At 44.9% G+C, this 26736-nt stretch overlaps 1 protein-coding gene across 3 annotated transcripts; it reads left to right on the plus strand.

The window, feature by feature from the left end:
* Positions 1-740: 740 nt before the first annotated feature.
* On the plus strand, positions 741-3720 carry LOC133895925 (probable leucine-rich repeat receptor-like protein kinase At1g68400). 3 transcript variants are annotated; one of them, XR_009905677.1, is made up of 3 exons: positions 741-2253; positions 2340-3293; positions 3362-3720. XR_009905677.1 is itself a non-coding variant. In XM_062336457.1 (2 exons), the coding sequence occupies exons 1-2, from the start codon at positions 852-854 to the stop codon at positions 3020-3022; spliced, it is 2085 nt and encodes a 694-aa protein (XP_062192441.1). In that variant the 5' UTR covers positions 741-851; the 3' UTR covers positions 3023-3353. The 3 variants fall into 3 exon arrangements, 1 of the variants encoding a protein (XP_062192441.1); XR_009905676.1 differs by having other exon boundaries at positions 3369-3720; XM_062336457.1 differs by lacking the exon at positions 3362-3720 and having other exon boundaries at positions 2340-3353.
* Positions 3721-26736: the final 23016 nt, after the last annotated feature.

Here is a 26736-nt window from a genome sequence, read left to right on the forward strand (position 1 = left end):
GATCAAAATTTTCATGTGATTTTTAAAGAAAGGGGTAATCCTAATAAAGATAACTTAGCTAGAAGGAATTGGAATAGGAGTGTGAAATGTTGTTTTTTTAGCAGTAATGAATCTATCCAATATCTCTTTTTTGATTGTTATTTTGCTAAGTTTTTTTTGGAGAATGTTTCATATTTCCTTTAATTTAGAACCACCCAGTAGCATAGATTATATGTTTGGTGATTGGCTTACCACGATGGGGACAAAACTAAAGAGGCATTTGATAGTGGGAGCAGCTGCTCTTTGCTGGGTATTATGGTTTAGCAGAAATAATATAGTATTTGATGAAGTACCATCAAAATATTGTATGCAGGTACTTTAAAGATGGACAACTGGCTTAGATTTTGGGCGTTACTGCAAAGGTATGAGGCGGACAAAGATGTGCTCCATTTTGCATATCAAACCTTGAAAATAATAGTTATGTAGATTTTTGCCAATCATAAATAAAGATTTAGCAATAGGATTTGTGTCTAATAATTTCTTCCATTCGAATTATGTTAGCCTTTTATTAACTTTGTTTTATCCACGTCACGGTTTGTGGGATGTTAAGCTACAGCTATATGCCGAGGGGTAGAGGCTGAGATTTTTTTATTATCTAGATGGAATATAATATCCTTATTAAATAAGTGCTCAGTAAAGGCTGTAAAAGAGGGAAGGACAGGACGGGGACTGCGTGCGTGATAGAGGGAAGGAAGCACCAGATAAGAACCCCCTTCGTCTCTCTCGCCACTGTCCATTTCCTACTTGCGACGGAGCGAGCCACCAGAGCGCACGAGCCAAGCGCAAGCATCCAAGAACAAAAAAAAAGAAGCATGCCTCCCAACGGTGGCACTGCTCTGCTGCTGCTCCTCTTGCCACCGCTGCTGCTGCACTGCCTCGTTTGCTTCGCCAATGCCGGCTCGCTGCAGGACGACGTCGCCGCGCTGTCCGAGTTCCGGCTCGCCGCGGACCAATCGGGCACGCTGGCGAGCTGGAACCTATCCGAGAAGCCGCTTCCCTGCGAGACGTGGCGCGGGGTCACCTGCGCCGGAGGGCGCGTCACGAGGCTGGTGCTCGAGGGGCTCGGCCTCTCCGGCGCGGCGGCGCTCCCGGCGCTCGCGAGGCTGGACGGCCTCCGCGTGCTCAGCCTCAAGGGCAACATCCTCTCTGGCGAAATTCCCGACTTCTCGCCGCTCGCGGGGCTCAAGCTTCTGTTCCTTGCGAAGAACTCGCTGTCTGGCCCGATTCCGACGTCGCTTGGGGCGCTGTACCGGCTGTATCGGCTCGACCTGTCATTTAACAACTTGTCCGGCGTCGTGCCGCCAGAGATGAACAGGCTCGACAGGTTGCTGACGCTGAGGCTGGACTCGAACCGGCTCACTGGTGGGATTGACGCCATTGCGCTGCCGAGGTTGCAAGAGTTCAATGTCTCCAACAATTTGATGTCAGGGAGGATTCCGGCGCCGATGGCGGGCTTCCCGGCAGCGGCGTTCGGCGGGAACGTTGGTCTGTGCAGCGCGCCGCTAGCACCGTGCAAGGACGAGGCGCAGCAGCCGAATGCGTCGGCAGCCGTCAACGCGTCAGCGGCAGGGGAGTGCCCTCCAGCTGCAGCCATGGTGGCGTCCTCGCCCTCCGCGAAGCCAGATGGCGCTGAAACACCAGGCAGCGGCAAGGGAAGGATGAGCCGCGCGGCCGTGGGGGCAATTGTGGCGGGGGATTTCGCCGTGGTGGGTCTCGTGGCCGGGCTGCTGTTCTGCTACTTCTGGCCGCGCCTCTCTGGCCGGCGCAGCGGCAGGCGCCTCCGAGCAGGGGAGAAGATAGTGTACTCTTCGAGCCCTTACGGCGCCGCCGGAGTCGTCGCAGCGGCTGGTGGCACATTTGAGCGGGGAAAGATGGTGTTTTTGGAGGACATCAGGAACAACGGTGGCACCAGCGACACGAGGCGGTTTGAGCTCGAGGAACTCCTGCGCGCATCCGCGGAGATGCTGGGTAAGGGCGCGTGCGGCACGGCGTACAAAGCCGTCCTCGACGACGGCACCGTCGTGGCCGTGAAGCGGTTGCGTGACGCCACGGCGGCGGCCGCGTCTAAGAAGGACTTCGAGCACCAGATGGCCGTGCTCGGCCGCCTCCGCCACCCCAACATCGTGCCACTCAACGCCTACTACTACGCCCGCGACGAGAAGCTGCTCGTGTACGAGTTCATGCCCAACGGCTGTCTCTTCTCTCTCCTCCACGGCAAGTCCTCTGCTTCTCACTCCTCGGGTACAGTAATTCACCAAACACTTGTTGGCTTGTTGCTGAATTGAAACATCGTGCTGCAGGTAACCGGGGCCCCGGGCGCACGCCGCTGGAATGGGCGGCGCGCTTGCGCATTGCGTCCGGCGCCGCACGCGGCCTTGCTTACATCCACCACGCGGGCCGCCAGGGTAGCGGGACGTCCAAGCTCGCGCACGGCAACATCAAGAGCACAAACATACTCCTCGACAAGGCTGGCGTGGCGCGGCTCGCAGACTGCGGCCTGGCGCAGCTGGGCTCGTCCCCCGCGGCCGCCGCGGCGCGGTCTGCGGGGTACCGCGCGCCCGAGGCGCCCCCGCCACCCCGGCCCTGGGCGTCGCACAAGGGCGACGTGTACGCGTTCGGCGTGGTGCTGCTGGAGCTGCTGACGGGCCGGTGCCCGGGCAGCGAGCTCCCCAACGGCGGCGTGGTGGTGGAGCTGCCGCGGTGGGTGCAATCCGTTGTGAGGGAGGAGTGGACGTCGGAGGTGTTCGACCTGGAGCTGATGAAGGACAAGGGCATCGAGGAGGAGATGGTGGCGATGCTGCAGCTGGCGCTGAGCTGCGCGTCGGCGGCGCCCGGCCAGCGGCCCAAGATAGGGTACGTGGTGAAGATGATCGACGAGATCCGCGCGTTCGGGGAGGCGTCTTCGTCGCACGAGTCGATGGACGAGTCCTCCGGTGTCTCCGACTCGCCCGCCGTGTCAGAGGGCGGCGCGGTCAGCCAGTGAGGGCCTTTCGCCTGGCCCTTCGGATGTGCCTCGTGATGCGTGCTTTGGTTTTACTTCCTTTTCTTTTTATTGCTTTTGGTGTGAAGGATTAGCGTGGGCAGTTGGATCTGCTGATGGGCTTGTATATGCTGGCTCTGATTCTGATCATTTTGCTCTTCTTTTTAGCAGTAGCTCCCCTTCGGAGTTTGGATTGAACGAAAACTAGAGTAGTGGCAGCGCCGGTTCGTGTGAAAAAAGAGGAAGTGATTGAACGAAAATTAGAGTAGCAGCAGTAGGTCCCTCTTCGTCATTTTGTCTTTTGGTGCATCTTTTGGATTAATAATGATCTGATTGCGGAAGATTTCAGGCACAGCAAGTGTCATTTGGCAGGCAAGAACCGGGGAATTGAAGGAGGGTGGTTTCTCAGGTCCGGACGGATGAGAACGCGACCAACACCGATGGGTCATCATGGCGCTGCGAGGCGGGACCGGCCGTTTCGCGACGTGATTTGGACACATCCTCCTCGTCTTGTCTCATGGACGCCCGCACGAACGTGCCATGCACTGCCTGTGCCTAGCGCCAGCATGCATCTCCATCTCGTACCTGCGTGGTGAGTTGAGTGGTCACCGTGCCGCGCCCCGATGGATCCTCCTGCCGCTCTACCTTCGTCGCTTTCGTCAGGGGAGGCTCAAAGGCTGCAGCATCGGGCTGCGACGCTGCGGGAGACGTTGGAGCGTCATTCTGCTGCGATGCGAAGTTGCCTACGAAACGAACGTCTTGTCAGCGCGGCACGAATCGCACGATACGAAGTTGCAAGGGTAGTTTGTGGCAGCCCGAGTGCTGCTCGCCCTAGGCCGGCTGCTCAAGTGCTCATTTTGCTTGTGCAGCGAGGTGCAACGGGTACGAATGCAGTGGCGGATTCAAAACTAAAAAGATTAAGTATTTTATATATATACGGATGTCCTATTTATTTAGATATAAAATGTTATATAGATCTAACGTACATAATAGATCTTTAAAAAATAAAAACTTTCCGATATCCTGTGCATCCTAACGTCTCCGTGTCCGCCCCTGTACGCATACCATCGTCTGCACCGGCTGAACACCGTGAGTATGCTCGGTTCTCTCGCTAGATGGATGGAAACATGTGTTAGTACAGTGAATTGTTGTTTCCATGTCAGAAACTCAGCGTGCATGAAGCGGTTCGTCATGTCCTAGTCCTACGCCTCATGACGAAAGGCCCATATGCCAATGAAACTATGGTGGACAAGATTGGATCAAGATATACTCTCTAACGGATTTTATATATATTTTATTTTTTAATATTATCAAGAATATACGATCGTTTTAAAAAATCGTAGCTCTAATCTACTCATTCAACAGGTGAGAACAAGATCTCGCTTGTTGAATGGATAAGATCTTATAGGCCTCGGTGATTAGTGAATTAAATAACCAGAGAGAGGAACATCTCGCTTGTTCAGCGGACGAGACCTTGTTCTCATCCATTGACGAGTGAAACCTTCATATCGCTCGTGCAGTGAGCAAGAAATTGATCTCACTTGCTGAACGGGCGATATATGCATATAATTTTTAATTTTTTAATTTAACTTTTTTATATGATAATTTGAAAAATAGTACATATTCATTTGGTGAAAAATATTAGTTATGCAAATAGTTGTCGATGGTGATTATTGGTTCAAAAATTTTGGTTCGATACAAATTTATCGACATTTGTTTAGTTCTTTGATGTAAAATTGTATGAGTAATTTTTTTAGTGAAGTTATGTTGAGAGGATGCAAAATCTATTTTTTTTAACAATTGTAGTTGTGAAGCACTATTAGCATACAACGCGGCATGAAGGTTACATACATGGACAAACATTACATGAAACATGAGGTTTATCATCCCTGCGCGAAAGACACTAACCATAAAGAGATGACGATAATAAACATTGGCATGTACGGTATGCTTAAAGACTAACATAATAGCGTGCCGCTGCTAATCTTAACATAGCTTAGTGTTACACCTGGTTTTATAAAGTGATAAAATTAGATGTAAACCATATGTATATCAGGATTAAGTTTCATACATGCAGCAACTTTATCAATGTATTACACACATTACTATTATTACAACGTTTAACTTAAACAAGATAGAAAGACCCCAAAGTCTTTAACTAAAGCAAACTAGCAAAACACAGTGAAGTTTCCTTCTTCCACAGGCAATTAACTGAGCAATCTCCATCTTCATTGATGTAGTAGTCTGATTCTCCTTTGTCTGAGCAGCGTTTGATGTACATGTGAATGGAAATAATAAGTGTGAGTACACGTTGTACTCTGCAAGTGTTGGAAATAAATGACATGCAAGCTCAAATAAAGGAACATGCTATAACATGTTAAATTTGCATAAGTGCTAACTGTGCTAACATAGAGTTATAAAAGCATCATATTTAACTATGTGATTCATCACTAGACTTCCACGTCCTGGAAACATCTCTATATGTTTTTCAACTACCTGAAAACCACATTAGGTTCCTAAACCAACCGACTTGATACCTATTAGAAGTAAAAACCCACCAACCAACCAAACCGAACCAACTAATCATATGGATCTAAGTCTCTCATAACTGTGATCACGACTGATATATCATATTTTCACTTTGCAGAGGTTGTCTAGCTTTCCCCATAAGTTGTGATATCCATGCTGTCGTGTTTGCAAGACACTTAACACATGCCTATGGTGTGTCGCCCGGAAAACCACTACAAGGCTGTTACAAAGTATCCTCTCAACAAGAATAAGCACGTTAAGGTTTCACCAGCATCAAAATAGTGTCACACAACACAGAAGCCCCCTCTTGCACCTTGTAGCTCCATAAAGTTTCATTCTTCTCTTTCACTACATCACTGGTAACTCATTCTATGCTGAGAATCTAGTAATTAATAAGCCAGATCTGTCACATACCAGGTCTCGTGGTTGGTACTATACTTCTTGAATTGTTGCTTCACGAACTGGTCCTTATTTAGATCACTTGAGAAAATACCAAACCAACAACATAACTATAACCACCATCACCAACACCTCTTTGCTCAAGGCCTAAGGTTCCATGTTGCTCTACCATTACCAAAAATTTCCCAAAAACTCATAGTTGTATGGTTCATTAGTCATGTTTAACCAACAACCCATCCATACTGTTGTGCAAGGCTAAGCATAAGCTACCCATCTTAACCACTACTGATAACTAGGCAACAATGAATATATGGAACAAGGTGCTATAACTAAATAGGATTCAAAATTAACAGTATGCATGTTTGAAACAAAGAACGTGTTTGAAAAACTTGGATTAGAATGTTCAAGGAAACTTGTCTCTTCCAACTTGCTGCTCAGACTCTTTAAAGACTTGGTCCTGGAGATTCTTGAATTGCTTCTCATCTGCTCTCGATACACGCACAAGAAAACTATCTAAGAATAATACACCAAACAAAAGCAAACATCTATGAAAAAGATACTAAAAGAGAGTAAATGCTACTACGAACATGTGAGCATGAAAATCATCTAAATCGGAGCTAAAATGAGAAATTTACACTAAAAACAAGATTAGGGTTAAATCTGAAAAAGAAAAGGACCTATCTTGAATAAAAACAGAGAAGATATGGCCTTTTTTTAAAATAGAGGAAACTTTTTGTAAATATGACAAAGTTTAGGGTCTAAGATGTAAAAAGGCATGGACTTTTAGGTAAATATAGAAAAGTCTAGGGGCTAAAGTGCAAAATTGCCACTTTTCCTGAATGAAAATAAATTAGAATAATTCCTAGATAAATAGGCTACTAATGTGGCATGACACATAAGCAGGTTTGCTGATGTGGCCGGCTAACATGGCGAAGAGGCGCTGGCTGGGATTAATGAATGACTCGTGGCAACCCGTGATTGGATCAGCGAAGAGGTATTTTGGATCTAATCTTGGTCATCGGTGTTAGATCGGATGGCTGAGAGCTTGGCATGGCGAAAGTCACGCTAGCGCGTGAGCAAAACTCATCATCAGGCACGGAGAGCGACGATAAGCGAGGGAAAATGGAGCAGAGGCTTCAATGAATCTGTTTGAGTGGGGAGGGGACCTTATGGAGGCTCACCCGAACACGTCCATGGGCACAATGGCGGAGCGGACTGGTGAGGGGTGAAGGAACACTTCCGGTGACTATAGGGCATCAAGGAGGGGTCGGCGGACTTGATCTCGTCCCTGCGAAGCCGAAGAGCCGATTAGAGAGAGCGGGGCGGCTCCAATACGGACGTTGCACAAGCTCTTATGAGATCGACAATGGCGCCGGCAGTGGATTAGTGATCTAGGGTTTGAGCACTCAAGAGTAACGGCAGATCTAGAGTTTGAAGGTGGTACGGACGTCGAGGGCAACCATGGCCTATTTTTGGGCGAAGGAGGTTCGATGGGGCTAGGATCCAAGGCAGTGGCATGGTGAGACTTCGGCTCGATCTCGAGTCAAGCAACGTGAGAAAGGAGACGACGGCCCATGGGCATCGAGCAATGGGGAAAGCGGCCTTCGGTTGGGGCACCAATCGGGAGGAGGCGAGGAGGAGCTAGCCTGGTGGGCTGAGGGCGCATCCGAGGTGGGAGGGTAGGGAAAAGCGAGCTGGGCCCGGGAAAACAAAAAGGTAAGGGCTGCAAAGAAAGGAAAGAAAAAGAGAAAAGGAAGGGAGATTCAGCCCAAGGAGGAAAAAATGACATTATTTTAGGAAACATTTTCAAACATTTTTAAAATTTGTTTTTCACACAATAAAATCCTAATGCCTAGTTTCATGAATGAATGCAACACAAGATATAACCTATAGCCAAATTAAATTTATTTTATAAAATATGTTTTTAACCTATTCTATTTATTTAAGCCCTAATTAAATTCTATGTAAATTTTAGGAAATTACGAAATTCAAAACCAGGGTGTTACACTTAGGGAATGAAAAAAATACCAGGTGACAATAGATGATCTCTACTGAGTGCACCTAGGATATTTGCCCTTTCGCAAAGCTTCGGAGCCCTAAGTCTTAGCGTGATGGGCCCTCTCCCACTTTTTTCCCTCTCTAATTCGCGTGCTTTAGCCGCAGTGCGCTCCTTCGCTGTCTTCCTCATGAACTACTCCTCCTGACACTTTAGTCATAGTTCCTCCTACTATTGCTCGTACTCCCAGCGTTCGTACGCTTCCCTCCTCCATCGCTTGCTCATATCGACTCACCACTTCTAGTGCTTATTTTGCTCCATATCGAGCCATTCCATGAAGTCACATATAGGTGGAGGAGACGGACAAATGAAAGAAGATGGGAGATTAGTAAGATAATGCATGAAATCATATGAAAATTGCCACATGAGTGATCTATGTCGCTATACCGATGGGTAATCGTACAATCTATGCCGAGGCTTGTCATACTAATACTTGACACACATGAAGAAGCACATGCTATATGTGCAAGAGATGCCCTAGGACTCGCGAAGCCTACAAGGGTCGCCACATAAGCATATTGGTGGTTCGACCCCCTCAGAGATGAAAATCCCCTAACGTTTCTTGGGTGGGTTTGGTGGAGCTGAGGAAGACATTGCGGTTGAGAGAACTGGAGAAGGAGTGGTGTATCAATGGATGAGGGTGAGCTTATTTATAGTGGCTGGGGGCTAGTGCATGGGCTTGCATAGGGGTTGGAGCATAGGATTCACTATGAAAGCTAGAAAAGTTCTGGTATTGATGCTCGATAAAGATTCCCTATAAAAGTTGTTGCTTGGTGTGGTCATTTCATTCAGTAAAAGTTTAGTAAGGAGTTATTATTGCCTCTGTATGGAAGACAGAGAATTCTATGAAAGTATTGGACATCTACTTGCTAGTCATAATGTTTGCATCGCGAGGTCGTGGGACAAGCTTCCAAGTGCGGTTGTAGACAAGCCCTTCCTAGGCGCACGGTTGCGGGCCCCTTCTGGGCAGGCGCTCTGGGCACGTGCACGAGCCCCTCCTGGACGCATGTGTGTGAGGGCACGAACTCCACCTGGGTATGTGCGGATATAATAGGGTCCAAGTGCACGTGACGTGCTAGTATGTGTCTGCATGTTGGAGAGTAAACTTGCACAAAATCATTATGAGTTAAAAGAAAATCCAAATCAGCACTGGACTGGGATGGAGAGCCAATGGGCTGCTAGGATTAGAAGGGAAACCATGTTTCATAAAAAAATGATGTGATGTGAAATGATAATCTGCTGTGTAGCAAGATTAAGATAATGCCATGTGGCATGGAAGCTCAGCTGGTGTGTACGTGACCCGGATTCACGTCCGAGGCATGAACCACGAGAGGTATGCCACGTATGCCTCCTCAGAGTGTGGCCGATCCTCGTCGATGACGTATTCAACAGCTTTGTCCCATTTGTCAACCTACTGCTGCACACACGATGCAAACATGCTCATGGAATGAGCCCCCTTTGTGTCAACCTACAAAAACAAATATACTAGAAAATAGGTGTAGAAGAGTGTCTTATGAAAATGTAATTACAACATTATGCAATTGTGTATGTTGATAGGCACCGACCTAGTCACCTGTAGTGGAAACGCCTGGAACTTCCTAAACTGATGCATCATGCGATGCAGTGAGTACTCCTCAACGTAGATGTCAAAGACGAGGGCGCAAGTTGTGAGGTTGTACTATTGATCACGTAAGCGGAGCACCGAAAGTCCATGTATGGAGTCTAGCGGACACAGTCCACCGTCAGCTCATCGAACTGGTGAACAAAGTCTAGGTACGAGCGGTGTGTCTACACGCTGGACCAAATCGGCTGTGCAACCAAACTAAGTTAGAGAAACAAAAATATATTTGTAATGAACTTATACGTACACAAGTAGCATAGCACTCATCCTATGTCTGCACCACAAGGACCCCATGGTCAGACCATCGATGCCGTCCACAGTGAACTGGTACGTGCTATGGTTGACAACGGGCCTGCCGATGGCGATGCACTTGTACAACTACATCTGAAGCAACAAGGGACACCCGGTCAGGATCGCGTTGATATCGGTCTTCGTGCAGCCATCATACAGTTTGCAGTATGTCATAGCCAGCATAGCTAAAGCCTAGCTATACTATGGTACCTCCCAGGGGTCGGTGTCTGCAACCTCTCTGGCGATGGGGATCATGCTCCTCGAGACCGTGTTGTCGTTGGTCTTGATGAACATGACCAACCTGAACAACCATAGGAGGTACGCCTCTAGGTGGCAGGATACGTCCTCGTTACCTGCCTAAGGGTGGATGTTGTCAGCCTGTAAAAAAAGGAACAAGTACCAATATCTTATTGCGTTAGTAATGTAACAGAGATGAGAAAATAGTATGAGACATACGTACAAAAAACTGAATGAGAAAGGCCTTCATCGGGCCGTGCTTCTTAGTTCCTGGAAAAGGCCTGAATGGGGCTACACTGTCCCTCCGTTCAATGATGGAGAAGCGAGCCATCATCTTGTCACGCTAGCCCATGCCCACATCTATAGCCCCAACAGTGGCACCCGCGCAAGGCAGTCCCATCAGAAGCGAGACGACCTCGAGCGTGGGTGCCATCTCGCCGTACGGGAGGTGGAACATATGTGTCTTTGGACACCACTTGTCGACAAGGGCCGTGAGGAGGGCCCTGCAACGCATCCACCTCCACCAGCCGCACAATGAAGTAGGCCAGTAGCACGTAACCTGCAAATATAATATAGTTAGCCACGAATAACGCTAAAAATTGTTATAAAACATTAAATGTAAAATGGACAAACCTCGGAATGCAGCGCTTGTCAATCCTCATGAGTTCATTTGGCACACGAGGTCGTAGTATCGAGAGCTCCTCAGCCTACACCATGGTGTGGTATGAACGATGCTTAATGTCGACCTCAGGATCAAGTAGCTCCAGGTGCGCCATACTTGCATGTTCGCATGTTATTTACATTTGCATATGTAAATCGAACACAGAGTAAGAAGTGTTGACCACTCTAGACCTAGTCTAAACTGGTCTTTATTTATGGGAACTGTACAAGTAAACGTCCAAAGTATAACATGACATAATAGATTGTTCAAATCATACATAAATATGTGAACAAATCACAACCTAACACATTACAACCTCGCACATAGTGACAGTCTTAGTACTAAAATAGTAACGTACAATGTTGTGCACATGAATATCCATCACACCACAAATTACAACATTAATCGATCTAAATGAGCGGACAAAGCTGATGACTGATGATCCCGAGGACATCTACCATCTGCACCAGACCTGAAAGGATCTGCTTCTGTAGGGTTGACACTTGGGACACCAATGGTGCATTTCTTATAAGTGTGTCCTATTCTGTTGCACTTGCTACACAATTTTATGTGATGCCCAGCTTCTGCTTCATCCATGTCATTACAGAGCCTCGGAGTCATGCGTTGTCCCTTCTTCTGCTTCATCTTGTCAGGATCAGGGATGACCACACAATCAGGCTCAAGTTTCTTTGTGAAAGAACCATATATCCCGAAACAGTAGACCTCATGGTTCTAGGTGTCGAACAAAGCTTCCTTTTTGAAGTAACTTCGAGTTCTCATACCTATTACAGCACATGCGGCAATCACACGAGAGCATGGCTTCTACAGTAGCATCGGCTTGTAGTAGGTGCAAACGTACCTGTCATCAAAGATGGTGCACTTGTGAATTTCGAATATGTGCTGTGCAGTTCCCATGATTTTTACACAGTGCATATTTGTCTTCTCCGCCTTGTCTTTCAAGTACTTAGTCATCTTCGTCCCATAAATCATACTAGCATTATTCAGCGTCGTGTGCACTACTGTATAGCAATCCCTCAAATACTTGTATATCCCTTGAAGTATGAACTCTACAATCCCCACCAGTAGTAACCCACTCACACCTTTCATCACCCAGCTGTAAAGCTCTGCTAAATTTGTAGTCATAATGTTGTACCTAGCCCTATTTGTGTCATAGAGAAGAGCCCACTTCTTCTTCGGCTCAATCTCAATCCAGTTGCTAAATGACCTGATAGATGACCCGACCCTCCGCGTGATGCTAGCTTCATTGTCCTTTGTTAGGGAGTCAAGAGATACTGGTTCTTCCTCCAACCCCCTCATGGGCCTCTGTCGGAGGGTGAACTCCTATCGCAGGGATCCGAAGGGATCCCTTTTTGAGATTCGGTCGGGGGGGGGGGGATGATTCTGAATATGTTTGCGGGAGAAATAAATGGGTGTAAATGCGATGGAAGGTGGGATGGAATGATCGAATGCAGAATGAAGTAAATGCACTGGAGGGATTTTAGACAGGTTCGGGCCGCACTGAGCGTAATACCCTACTCCTGTGTGGATGCTATAAATGCACTGAGAATGTCTCTCAGGGATGTTGTTGGTTACAAGAATGTTTGTCTATCCTAGAGCTTCGGGCTCCTTGTTCTTCGGTGGTCTCAGCTTCTGTGCTTGTACTGAGTGTTCTTCTGTCTTCGGTTTTCGTCTGAGAGAGAGAGTCAGAGAACTAGATCTGTCTGGATTTGGCCTCTGTTAGCCTAAAAAAAATTGTCTCCTTGTCCGTGCCCGCCAGTGGTAGCGTGCCTCGAAAGGGAGGGCACGAGTTCCAAAGCACCATCAATGGAAAAGAATTCATTATGGGCTGCTGCGCGAAGTGACGGCGGGGTTAAAAACGCGCCCCCGCCCGGTCTCGGTCGTCATGATGGCGTTGGCAACGGGCATCGCGGAGCGGGCCCATCGGGCAGCCACAGAGCAACCCGGCGTGCCCGCTCGGTCTTGTTCGCCTGACACAACAGGGCAGCAGGTGGGGCGCCTTGGGCCTTGTGATGCTATCCCGAGGCGCGCCGGATGACACGGGATGGGACCCGCGCATTAAATTTCCCCACGCCCTTCCGCCAGGTTGTGGCAGGGACTGACACCGAGCGTGGCAGGAGCAGTTGGAAGAGACAGGCCACGTACCCTCTTAAATGCGGCATCGGGCCCTTCACTGGCTGACACCTCACCGTCGGACCCCTGTGGGGGCCACCGGCGAAGGACTTCTTAGGCCGTCGGGGAACCGAGTGCTCGGGGATCACTGTTCACAACCTTGAGCACTCTCTCCCGGATATGCCCTTTCTTGGTCCTCGGAGAACCGAGTGCTCGGGGGCCACTGTTCACAACCCCGAGCACTCTCTCCTGGAATTACCTTCCTTGGGTCCTCGGGGTACTCGGGTGCTCGGGGGCCACTGTTCGCAGCCCCGAGCACACCCTTCCCGGTACTCGGCTTTTCTGGTCGTCGAGGGACTTGGGTGCTCGGGGTCTACTGCTCATGACCCCGAGCACTCTCTTCCCGGCACTTGGTCTTCGCAGTTCATCGGGGAACTCGGGTACTCGGGGACCACTGTTCATGGTCCCGAGCGCCCTCTCCCGGGACTTAGTCTTCTCGCACTTCGGGGAGATCATCCCTGCAGGAGGTCGCCACGTGGCAACCTGCTGGTCTGGCCTCGGGATTCGGGGACCCCTGGTTCCTGATTCACCGACAACCTCCCTGCACGCTCCTGTGTTTGTTTCTTCGTCAGCTCATCTAGTGTCTTCTAAAGAGCATCAAACTTCTACTGTTGATTCTAACCTCACAACCGCTTGAACATGTTCATGAGGTTCTTGCTCTTTAATTGCTCTTGAAATGTATCATGCACCACCTACTCTGCATATCTAGCCACACAGGTTCAATCAAGCCATCGTTTGTTCCATTTTGCAGATCGAGAATTGCCTTGAGCATCCCAGCATGTCGGTCATGTATAATACACACGTTCGGTCGAGCACAAATAATATTTTTCCTCACATGGTACAAGAACCAATACCAACTGTTGTTGTTCTCACCCTGCACAAATACGAAGGCTAACAGTAGAACTTGATTGTTCTCATCAACTCCAATAGCAATTAGGATATATTTCATGAACTTGCCGATAAGGAAAGTGTTGTCGATGCATAAGATAGGCTGACAATGCTAGAAATCTTCAATACATGCCCCTATGGGGAAGAAACATGGCTTCAGAACGTACTTGCTAGGTTTGGCCAGCCATGGGTACTTATCAATGTCGTTATACATCCTCAGAGTTCCTTCAAGTAATGGTCTGTAGCAAATATGGCAGATTCTCATACAATGCTTTGTAGGTCCCGAACCTCATCTCGATTGCCTTCCTCTTCGCCCTTCATGCCTTGTTGTAGCTGATAGTGTACTTGTACTGCTTCTCAATTTGCCTGATTATAGACCCTAGTTCGTAGTTTAGGTTGTTCACAATCTGTACATACATCACATGGCGACAAAGGATGAGATTGTGTTCTTGTGGCTGGGCTCAAGTTCGTCCATCATGCAAGCGTGTTTTAGACCTCCCAATAGTCAATCAACTTCCACTTAAAGTCATGCACCAATAGTCAACTCTCATTCGCGCACTTGACATCATAATCCTTCTTGCTTGACTTGACAACATAAAACTGTTATCAATGTAATGTCACCTATTGAGTCACATCATTCTTTATGGCCTGACTGGTAGGATACCTAGCACATTGAGTCACCTCATTCTATGTATACTCCTAGGCCACTTGATTCCCCTCATTCACCATAAGGTTTTTAAAGTTAGGATTTTCCTAGTTCGTGGGAACCAGAGCAACATCCTCATCATCTGAGATGTCATACTCAGGGGATTCGTTAGCCTCACGATCATCCCTCTCCATCTATTAATTAGAGAAGGGATTTGTCCCACTCGTCTGCGTCATCGGTAAGTTCATTCGAATAATTCGGTGAATATGCATCATCCGGATCGACATCCTCCTCATACTCTTCCTCAGCACCCTCATCCTCCGCGTACTCCTACCCTGCATCTCCCCAAATGCCTCCTTATTCTTTCACTACACAAGTAACATAGGAGGCCAACCTCTATGCACAACATCCACATGTTCCTCTTCCACACTTCATCTTCCCAGAGCAGGAACACCTCCTAGTACACACCTTCTCTATAACTGTTGCCCACAATGTTAATGGTTATATCTTGAATCTCGATGTCTATTTTGAAACCCGCATCAACTAGGCATACAAGTGTCCGACACTTTTGTGCATAGGTCTGAAGATACCCTTATCCATTGACTGAAATACGGACAATACTACCCCTTTCGGACCATATAATATTTCACTATCCCCATAAAAAAATCCTAAACTATCACATATCCGACTACCTAGAAACCATCGACAAAAACCCTAACATTATTGCAACATAACATAAATAATTATGTAAAACTACATCTACAATGGAAAATTCATTACAAACATTGTCCAACATGTAATCTATACTGCAACAAAATATTCCAGGGACATGCATGAAACACATATAAATCCTACATCTACCACATCAGTTATGACTACACTATATCTAAAACCTGCATTTAATACTTAACACATATCTAATTACTACATCTAATTGTTAAAATATGCGTATAAATAAGATCTAATTGCTAAACTATATCAAACACTAACTCTAAAACTAGATCTACATTCTAACCTATGTCTGGTGACTATCCTACTAGATTTGTAAAAAAAATTCTAAATCTAACATCTAACCTATGTCAAAACCTAACACAACTGTCTATCCTAGCAGATTTGTAAAAAAACAAATAAATAATGTACCTCTTTTCTCCAGCAGAGTTTTGCCTTGCAATTTTTCCTCCCTTCCCCTCTCCTTTCCTCTCCTTTCAGCTCAGTGGGAAACAAATAAGAGCATGACATCGGTAGGGCCAGCTGTGCCGGTTTAAATATCTAAAAGATCTCGTCCCCTCAACAAACGAGACCTTTTGGATGGGCCCACATGATAGAGACGCAAAGAAGGTCTTGCTTGTTCAGCGGGTGAGAACTTGATCTCAACCGCTGAATGAATGAGATCTTCCTGTCTCTAGTTATTTAATTCGCTGACCACCGGGGCCCACAATATCTCGCCCATTCAACGGGCGAGATCTTGTTCCCGTCCGTTGAACAGGCGGTGATAGGTTAAGCCTGTGATTTTTTAAATGGCCATATATTTTTGAAAATATTAAAAAAATAAAATGTATAAAAGAATTTGTACTTCCTCCATCCAAGAAACAATGAGGTGAACAGTGTGGCATCTAGAGTGGAAAGGCGTGTTTTATTTTGCAATAGTCAAACTTTATATAATTTGGTCATCAATTATTTAAATCTATCTATTATCTTAATATTTTAGAGAAAAAATGAGCCACTACATTCTCTCTTTTGACTATAAAATTACCACGTTAATAAAAAAAATAAATCTAGACTACTCATTGTTATGAACATCTAACAGTCTATAATTAACAAAAGAGTCCACATCAAATATGATTAATAATTAGGTAAATTTGGAATTAAAAGATATGAAAAATTAGCAGTTCGATTTGTATACGGTTTGGTAAGCAAAATGTCTAAATAATGAGTTCAAATAAAATAAAATTAATAATAATTGAAATTGGGATTAGAATAGAAAAAAGAAGGATCCATATTAAGTATAGTCTTGGAAAAAAATTATTATAAAAATCAAATACCTAAATGAAGAGTCCATGTAACATACAGTTAATCAATAACTAAAATTTATAATAAAAACAATGAAAAAATTCAAAATTTATGCTAAGATAATAGATTAAGAAACACTATATAGATCAAGGTCATCATATCAAGTAGGCAAATGCATGGCATAATACGCAGATAAGACAAACCTATTATTATTTTGATTGGGTTGCGTATAGCTAACGTACGATTTTGATAATTGATCAAATCATATACGAATCGAATCAATACATACATACAATTTTGGTACAAATTTAGAGCATAAATATTTTTTCCTTTCACTAACATAAATTTCATTTCTTCTTCTAATTTTATGTGTTTTGTAACTAAATAACACTAACCTCATTAAAAAAAAGCTAAAGAGACTAATTTTTAATCAAATATTATTATGACAAAATGTTGCAGCAAGACTAGCTATGTTATTAGCGTGGGTCACCTTGCTAGTTATCTTAATATTTGAGTGTTAAAAAGAGCCACTACGTTCGCTCGAAAGGTCATGAAATTACCATGTTAGTCTAAAAGAAAGAAAAGAATCTACACCATTGATTGTTATAATAATCTAATCGTCTATATTAAACTGTGAATCTTTTGTTGCGACAACGGCTGTTCCTCAACGAGTTTGTATCAAATACAATTAATAAATAACTAAATTAAAAATTAAAAAATATGGAAAATTAGTGGTTTGATTTTCATACAAATTCGGAAGAAAAAGACCTAAGCAAAGAGTCTATGTAAAATACAATTAATTAATATTTAAATTCAGAATAAAAAAATCATGAAATCAATAGTTCAATTTCTATACGGATTGAGAAGCAAAATGTCCAAATAAAGAGTGCATGTAAAACATAAAAAAGAAAAGGATTTCACCATCGATTATTATGATCGTCAAACGGTCTATATGAAACCAAAAAGTCCATCAAATACAATTAATAAATAGCTAAATTTGGAATTACAAAATATAAAAAAATAATGGTTTTATTTCCATGCAAATTGGGGAGCAAAAATACCTATAGAGAGAGTCCGCATAAAATAAAATTAACCAATAGTATTTCCCTGGCGTTGGCCATCGATGCACTGATGAGTTCGCTGTTAGTTAGGGCGTCGTGTGCTTGCAGAGCAGTGACCCGCTCCCGCGCTCCTCCCAGAGTCCCGATCCACCTCGGCACTGTAAAAGATTATTGGGACCCAGTGCAGCAGCGAGACCAGAACGATAATTGCAGTGCATTTCGGCACCGGCCAGTACTTCTCTAGTAACCTAACCTGAAGTCGTACAGTGCAGTACTCTGGCTGCTCGCAGAATTTCCTTCTATCGAAATCCAACTGGCCAGTATTACTATCACGAGCTATTGTATATTGAAATATGGTTCGTTTGTGCATGTACTGTTACTACGATCTACTTGCCAGCCAAAAAAATTACAAGTTCTTAGTGCAGATCATTGACATTTAGGACACTGCATTTTACGAATCCCAGTTACCACTTCTCTTTGGGGTGAAAATGTGAAATGAATCTCCCTTTCAAGTGCATACATTCAACTACAACTGCATGGCGGCAACACAAATACTGCTAAATGTGTGTGTGTGTGTGTGTGTGTGTGTGTGTGTGTGTGTGTGTGTGTGTGTGTGTGTGTGTGTGTGTGTGTGTGTGTGAGAGAGAGAGAGAGAGAGAGAGAGAGAGAGAGAGAGAGTTATATTACGGGACTTATACGGAGTACACAATAACTCTACGCATCATACAGCCTACAAGTGGATCTAGCCAGTGGACTTACGGTGACAGCTTCCCGGCCGGAGGTAGATGTAGAGAGGCGCGCACAACTATCCAAACAGATCAATGCGCGCGCCACAAACACCGCCATTGCCAGCCCAGCCCAGTCCAGTGGTCCAGAGGCCAGAGAAGCAGCAACGTCGACTACCGATCGGCTCGCGTTTCCTTCCACCGAGCAATGAGTGGGGAGGCCACGCACGTACACGGGAGTCGTGGTACGCACAGATGAAAGCAGCACATGCAAGACGATCGGTGCAGTGAAGTGGTTAGCTAGATAGCCCAGGCAGCACCGCAGCAGTGGCTTTTTCTATCTGGTCCTGCACTCGATCTGCCAAAAAGACTCGAACCGTCGTCGTCCGCTTGCTGCGTCTACAGAGCTCATGGAGTAGTGGTGCCTGCTCATCAATCTCGCATGCAGCACCGGTGGCAACAGAAGAGTTTAGCACACTGTTATTTAAGGTTATACAACTTGCAACCGATCAATCAACTGTCTTATACTTAAAAAAAGTACATCGATGATACGTGGTAACCGTTATTAATAACAGGTAACATACCTGTCATCTTATACGTCACTAATAAAATATCGTTAGTGATAGGTCATAACCTGTCACTAATGATCATATTAGTGACGGGTTATAATAATAACTTATCACGGATGCGTGTCTTCCATGTGTCGGGGAGAAACACATCAGTGATAGTTTATAGAGTTACACTTATGTGTAAGTCATAAGTGACGGTTAATGGTTTCACCCGTTATTGATTTGTGTCTCTCATATGACAGGGGAAACACATCAGTGACGCGTAACGAGGTTATTCGTCACTTATGTGTAGGTCATAAGTGACGGGTAATAGTCTTGATCTGTCACTATTGACCTCATTCCCCGACATATTTCTCCTGTTTCCATGCTATATTCTAGAGCATAACTAGGATTTAGCAGCCATCTTCTCCCTGCAAATAACATCAATGTATTCATATCCATATCGACAAATACAATTATATAATAACTCACAGAATCGCAAATATTACAAAATTTCAATCAATTTATCATTGAATCACAAGTTAAAAAGTTATGATCACTTCATATTACATAAGATCTCACGATCTAGGGTTTCTACAGTGGAACTCGCTGTGTGGGTTGATGACTTTACATGTTAAGGACACAACAATCCATTATCGAATCCCCGAGAGTGCACCGTCGTCAAAAAAAATAAGCCTCATAATCCTATATAATTTGGCATATAGTCAATGTCATGTTATTATGGAATTAAACTAATTACAGAATTAATTATGAATAATCTTGTATTAAACTTACATGGGGGGATTTGATATCCTTTGCTCGGATTGTGAGTAGGAACATGTTGTACGTAACATAGAATCTACAGACATTGCCGATGGTTGTTGGCAGCACCGCGAAAAAGAAAATTTACTGTTAGATCTAAACAAAAAAATAGCAACAGAGAGCATTTGGTAATCTATTTGGTAGCATTTACCGTGAACCTGGTTTTTTTTGTCAGTATGCGGTCGTCTTTTGCGTTGTAATCAGGATCAGCTTGAAGATACTTGTGAAAAGCCCTGTATAAAAATGGATCGATTAGGGAATATTTGAATGTTAGAAAAATTAAATATGTAACTAAGCCAGATAGAACTTACGTGTCAAGGAGTCCTTTTATAGTATTGTAATCACGCTCTCCAGATTTGCCTTTTGGTTCTATTGGTCTTGATGAGTCGAGGTATCACACCAAGTTTCACTTGAGGCAAATAATCAGTAAGATCCAATGGTCACCGGTGTTATGGATGCCTAACAGGTAGTCTGTTTTGGAATAGTGTTGCATTGTCCTGCCACATAGTTCATAGCGCAGTCTCCATGCGCTTTGATGACCGAGACTGAAATGGCCTCATGGTCAAGGAATCCGATGGGCCCCTTCTTCTTCATTTATTTGATCAAGTGTCTACATATAAGAAAATAGTTAGATTCAAGACTTAGTGGTATTAATTAATGAATGCTCAGTTTCAAAGGACTTACAATGTGAAGATCAGTAATAACAATGCATCCATGGCATCAATGTTGAAGAGGTCATATAAGCCATTGAAACACATAAGGAAGTGGCTGTCGTCAGTTAAGAAGTGACGCCATTTATACTGTACGACTATAGATTGAGCCTTGGTGTCTCTAAAAGTCTACATGTAGTAATTATACAAATCGACACATGCTTGTCCCGCCCTTGTTAGATCACCTACAACTATCAAGGGCTTTCCATATTGGAATTTCGTGTGGGAACTAGTCCACTCTTCTCCAATGTCTAGACTTCTTTGCTAGTACAATAGCTTTCGATTTCTTCGAGAGGTGCTTCTTCGAGCTTTTCTTCCCGACTCTCTTTTCCTTCTTCTTTGGGCTCTTTGGGGGAGAAGGAATTAAAGCTGGAAGCGAGGCTGCCAGATGCAGAGGAGACGGTGAAGCCGGCTTCTCTAGAGGAGGACAAGGTAGTAAAATTGTCTTCTCTAGAAGTGAGGGGCGCAGTGGTGGTGCACTTGAAGCTCGCCCAGACTAAGATGCACTGCAGACCATGATGTCGCCCCTCTTCAACTGGATTCTTTGACGAAGAGCTTCACTCAGAGTTGTGATTTCATCATGGGGGGGGGGGGGGGAGCTCCAACACATGATAGGTGGCGTAACCACGGTATAGCCATCACGTATCCAGACCGTATATAAGATATGGACATCTAGATCCACATGGCCCCCCTGCAACCTCCATTTGATACCCACCATTCCTAATTATAAGGCTGTAGGGTGTGGGCCCTTCTAGTAGGTCCATCGTTTCTGGCTCACTCACGTCGGGTACAGGTTGATCGACCACCTTGGAGGCACATCTACTCTTCCATGTAGTTCTGGGGCTAACTACCACTGGGATGGAAATCTCTATTCCATGTGGTGCAATCATTTGCATGATATTTGTTAAACTTTCTGGGTGATATCACCTGTCAATGTATCCACGTCCACTGCACCCGACTTCTTCCTATTCTTGTAGATTCCAAGGTCTTCGAAAAAGCCGTATTTCCAGCCCCGGAAACTGGATGCACCTCGTACTCGACCTGGGTGCCCTAGGGTTCCCAGCGTTGCTCAGAGAACATCATTATAACATCCTAAGTTTTAGCATATTAGTTTGCAAAATTCACTCCAAATTAAAAAAAATTATAATTAATTAAACCAAATAAAATCAAGAAGATATGTATATGAATATATATATATATATATATATATATATATATATATTAAATTGGCTAAGTATTCCAAAAGGCACTACATTAATTTCTAGACCTATCCAATCATTAATTGATTCATGTGCTTGGTTTATTGTTCTTATGGTTCTTTGAGTGGAGGTTTGAATTTGAATATCTCTCAAATTTGAATCTACTCTTAGTTTCCATTCAGCTTAAATCCAATTTGAATTCAAATATTTTGAATTTAAATCATCTTCCAAATCTCAAAGCTTTACTCCCATTTCATAATTCAAATATCCCTATTTGACTTTATACCAAGTCCAAAGTCAAATCCGAATTCAAATGTCTCCATTTGAATTTAAACCGAAACATTTTCTTTTCTTCTCTCCCCGAGCCTAATCTCTCCCCCATGTTCCCTTTTTATGCGGCCCAGCCAATCGAACAACCCAATCGGCTGGCTTCTTTGCCTGTCTCCCACACTTGGGCCGCAGACACGACGCCGGCACAGCCTCCCTCGTGTGCGCAGCCAGCCCGCCTGCTCGCCCGAGCCAGCGCGAGCCTCGCCGTCCACGTGTCACCCATCCATCAGTCTCCCACGGACATTGTCGTCTCCCTTCTCCAATGCATCGCCACGCACGCTGTCTCACAGCACTGCGACGATCAGCACACTCAATGTGCCAGCAACTTGCCTCCCTCGCATGCGCTCTCTCGCTCTTTCTTCCCCTCTCAACTCTCTTTCTCTCTCTCTCTCTCTCTCCCTCTCTCTCTCCTGTAGCACAAGCGCCTGACATCGCTTGACTTTCGTTACCCCGTGGCTGCGTCGGCTGCAGCCCTGCCACCGCCGAAGAGCCACCATATTGTGAGAAATATCACAATTGCCATCGTTCTGGTCACCATGGGTAGCACGACATGCAGTGCAGCCTCTCTATTCACCCCTCCCTCTATAAATACAGCAGCTGGTCCCCTCCATTCCTCTTACTTCCAATCTGCTCCGCCGCCACTGCCATTCCTCCCTATTGCGACCTTGTCATTGCCATTCTGTCCCAGTGGGCTGTCGAAGAGCACCAGGAGGTCACCGTCGTACCGGTGTCGCTCTCCATTGACCAGAATCCCAACAGGGGTGCACCCGCGTTGGAATCCGAGCCGCTTCTCCACCACCGCTCTGTCGCTTCACCTGTCGTCATCCTGCCCATCACCGTTTTCGAGCTCAATGAGCATCCATGTCCCCTTGCGTAACCTCATAGCTAGCATGTCACGATCCTAGCGCTCTCTCTTCACATAGCAGCGTGCAGCCCCGTGTTTTTGCTCTGCGTTCATGCTCTCGCCAGTGTGCTTATGCCCTCTGTATGTGGTCCGGCCATTGTGCCGCGTAGCCCAAGAACGTTAGGCTCCTTTTCCTTACAGGTTGAATGTGCGTAGTGTAGTGTAGGCCATCCCAACCGCCTCGGGTCGTGCCCTAGTGGGCCAACCAGTTCCTGTAGCTTGCAACTAGCCAGCCTAACCCGAGTGGGCCGAATATTGTGCAACCCAACACTATGCGGTCCAGGCCAAAGCCCAGCTCAATCCGAGCCCATTTCGGCATAACCGGGTACTATGTATGTGGGTCCCACCGATTACTATTTAGTGGGTCCCACCTATAAATAGTAGAATTTCATATTTTTTAATTTAATTTTAGATTAAATCTTTCGGTGGTCGTAACTTCTCTGTTCAGGCTCCGATTTTGGTGATTCTTTCACCAAAATTCATCTAAATTTGACATGTACCTATCTATCACAGTGTGATATCTAGTAGGGCTTATATGGTTTTCAAATTAGTGTTATTTGATTCTTCTCTAGTATAGTTTGTTATTGATCATGGGTGTTGTGCAAGAAGCATTAGTAGCCTAGAGGATCCTGATTACGACCAAGGATTAGAGGAGAACTTCAAAGAAGGCAAGTCTTATCTCCTTGATCATATTGAACCTATGTTTTCAAATAATCTACATAATCAACTAAAATTGGACTTATTATTGCATATGCTATGTATTGCGTTTTCTTTCAAACTGCTTATAGTAGTTAATCCTATCAAACAATTTCCATGCCTTAAATGTTATCATCCAGATTGCATGTCACCCTAGGATTTACCTGTCATTATCTATATTTACATCGGACGATGCCATGATATTTAGTATGCATACGATTGAATACGTCTCCTTGAAGACGTCGCCTTGAAATGCATATCTTCGAAGACATTGCTTCACTATTTATAAAATTAACTCATATACCATGAATCCTTGATGGTTGTGAATTCCTTGATGGTTGTGAATTCCGTGATGGTTGTGAAATCCTTGATGTCGTGTGGGATATGAAGGGTGATGTGTAAAAATGAGTGAAAACTGTTTTGGCAGGGCAGGTAGAGCAGTACTTTGGATAAGGATGCTCTTGGGCGCTTTGGTTACCTTTCTGGTATTCATTGCAAGAAGATGTATGCCCTGACTGCTTAAGAACCGAGTCATTACACTGTCATGCTAAGCCACATTAATGCAACCATGCGTCATGTATGGGAGGGACTTTAATTTTCTTTCACCAGACTAGGTTGGACATCATACTAGGCGGCTGGGGAGCAGCGAGGGGTCAGACGATTGAAAGGATTGAATGGCCTAAGAGTGGGTGGGTAAATTGGGCTATTAAAAAATTACTCCTACAGAATTCTAGAATAAGAAGTAACCTTAGCTTAAATGAATTGAAATATGACTACACGATCAAACTAGATGGATGTATAAAAAACAAGCAAGCTAGAACACAAAGTAAATACGGAAAGTAAAGCTTGCAAGTAAGTAAATGCTCAAATATAAATACGGAAAAGTAAGGAGATGGACAAGAGAACACCATTTTTTCCCCAAGGTATCGAAGAGTTAGCACTTCCCCTAGTTCTTGTTGGAGCATCCATAAAGGATATAGCTCCTCTCTGAGTCACGAAGTCTCAAGTGCGCACTCATGATTGTCATTTCTCCATCTCTGGATTGGCGGGCATCAAACCAAGCACATAGTTCTTCTTGAGGCTCCCACAAGAACTCCAACAGCTCACCGAGAAACCCCCAATCACCAAATATCAGCTAGGTGTTGCCAACCACCAAAAGTTACAAGCCAATAGCTTCACTTGACCAGGATCAAACCTAAACTACAGCTAGATACACACTTGCTACTCTCCAAGCACTAAAGATGTCGTTAACCTTCAATTAAGAACTTTGGAATTTAATCAAGTGTGCTCTCTTGCTTCTTGATGATGCACAATGTATAAGCTCTTCTGGGGTTGCAAGAGAACCAACTGAAACCAAGTGATGGGGTTTTTATAGGCTAGAAATCCAAATTTAGCCGTTGCCTAACAACCCACTTTTTTTTGTTAACACTGGATAATCCGGTATCTCCTTACAATCACCAGACAACCTGGTGAGTGCCCACTGTGCCAGCTGTCATTAGCCATTACTGCTGAAAAATGATCCGGTGGATTCATCCGGTGCGACTTAGTTCATCACCGGACCATCCGATCAGAAGAACCAAGCCAAACTACCCTTTGCAATCTTCTCCGCAAAAATTAGTCTGGTGATTCCTCTTTTCCTTCACCGTAACATCCGATTAGAAGAATCAAACCAGACTACTCTCTGCAATCTTCTCTGTAGAAATTAGTCCAGTGATTCCTCTTTGCCTTCACCGGACCATCTGATGAGTGTAGCATCTTCTGCAACATGAACTTGATGAAGTTCCTCTCTGGTGCAATCCACACTATGGCATAAAAGACTCAGACCTACTCAACATATCTGTCCACACCTGTGAGCAGAGCTATGAGACCTGGGATGGTGTCAAAGTGTTGCCTCACGTATACTCCCCCTGCAGCCAACTGCATGTTGTGCCAGTTGAGCGTCATGTGTTGACTCAACTTGACATTCTTCCTGATATAAGAGTGGAAAAGCTCTCCTGCAGAATGGTGCAGAACCTGTAATCTACCCCCTCATCTTTGACTGGGGGAAACCACTTATCGATTGTCACAAACATCATTTTCTTGATCTTTGGCAACTTGTAAGAGGTCAAGTCACGCAAATAAATCTTTCCCTGGGGTTGAGGCTACTCTGTCTGCTCTGGCTCAAACAGCTTCTGCTCCTCCTCCTCTGCCACTGGCTCCGGACAAGCCCTCTTCTGGTTGCTTGACTAGCCGAAAGGCATCGAGCCCATCCCCGTTGTAGGATGGGTGCGGATGGACCGACGAGGAGGTGAAGCGATGTCTCTGATCCCAAAACCTCGCTGAGCGTCAGCTGCACCTACCTCTGCAATGGTACGATCAATTTCTTTCTAAGCCTTTGACTTCTTCTTCTTCGACTGCTCAACGCCTTGCCCTTGCCCTTATCACTGCGCTCCTAACACATCTAACAGGTAGAAAGATGAAAACGAATGTGAGAGCACTTCGGATTTTAAGGATTTGAAATGAAATTTACCCGAGACTGAACCCTAAGCATGAAAATGATACGAATAGGGATGAACATGCTATGGATTCGAGATAGAGACACTAGCAATTGACAAAATTCAAGAGATTGACTTCAAATTTGAAAAATATGATCAAATTTGGCATTAATTTGAGGTAAATTTGCATGATTTCGCTTGAATTTGAATGAATTTATTGATTCAAGCACAAACTTGGATCAACATGTCCCTAACTCAGGACAAGCCAAGCGCATAGCTATTCTCATGGCTCCCACAAAAACTCTAAGAGCTCACCGAGAAACCCCCAATCACCAAATATTGGCTAGGTGTTGCCAACCACTAAAAGTAACAAGCCAATAGCTTCACTTGACCAAGATAAAGCCTAAACTATAGCTAGATACACACTTGCTACTCTCCAAGCACTAAAGATGTCCTTAACCTTCGATTAAGAACTTTGGAATTTAATCAAGTTCACTCTCTTGCTTCTTGATGACACACAATGTATAAGCTCTTCTAGGGCTGCAAGAGAACCAACTGAAACCAAGTGATGGGGTATTTATAGGCTAGAAATCCAAATTTAGCCATTGCCTAACAACCTAGTTTTTTTGTTAACACCGGATAATCCGGTGAGTATCTCCTTACAATCACCAGATAACCCGGTGAGTACAAACTTCGTAGCCCCACAGAGCTAGCTGTCAT

The sequence above is a fragment of the Phragmites australis genome, chromosome 2 (assembly GCF_958298935.1).
Source record: "Phragmites australis chromosome 2, lpPhrAust1.1, whole genome shotgun sequence".
NCBI lineage: Eukaryota > Viridiplantae > Streptophyta > Magnoliopsida > Poales > Poaceae > Phragmites > Phragmites australis.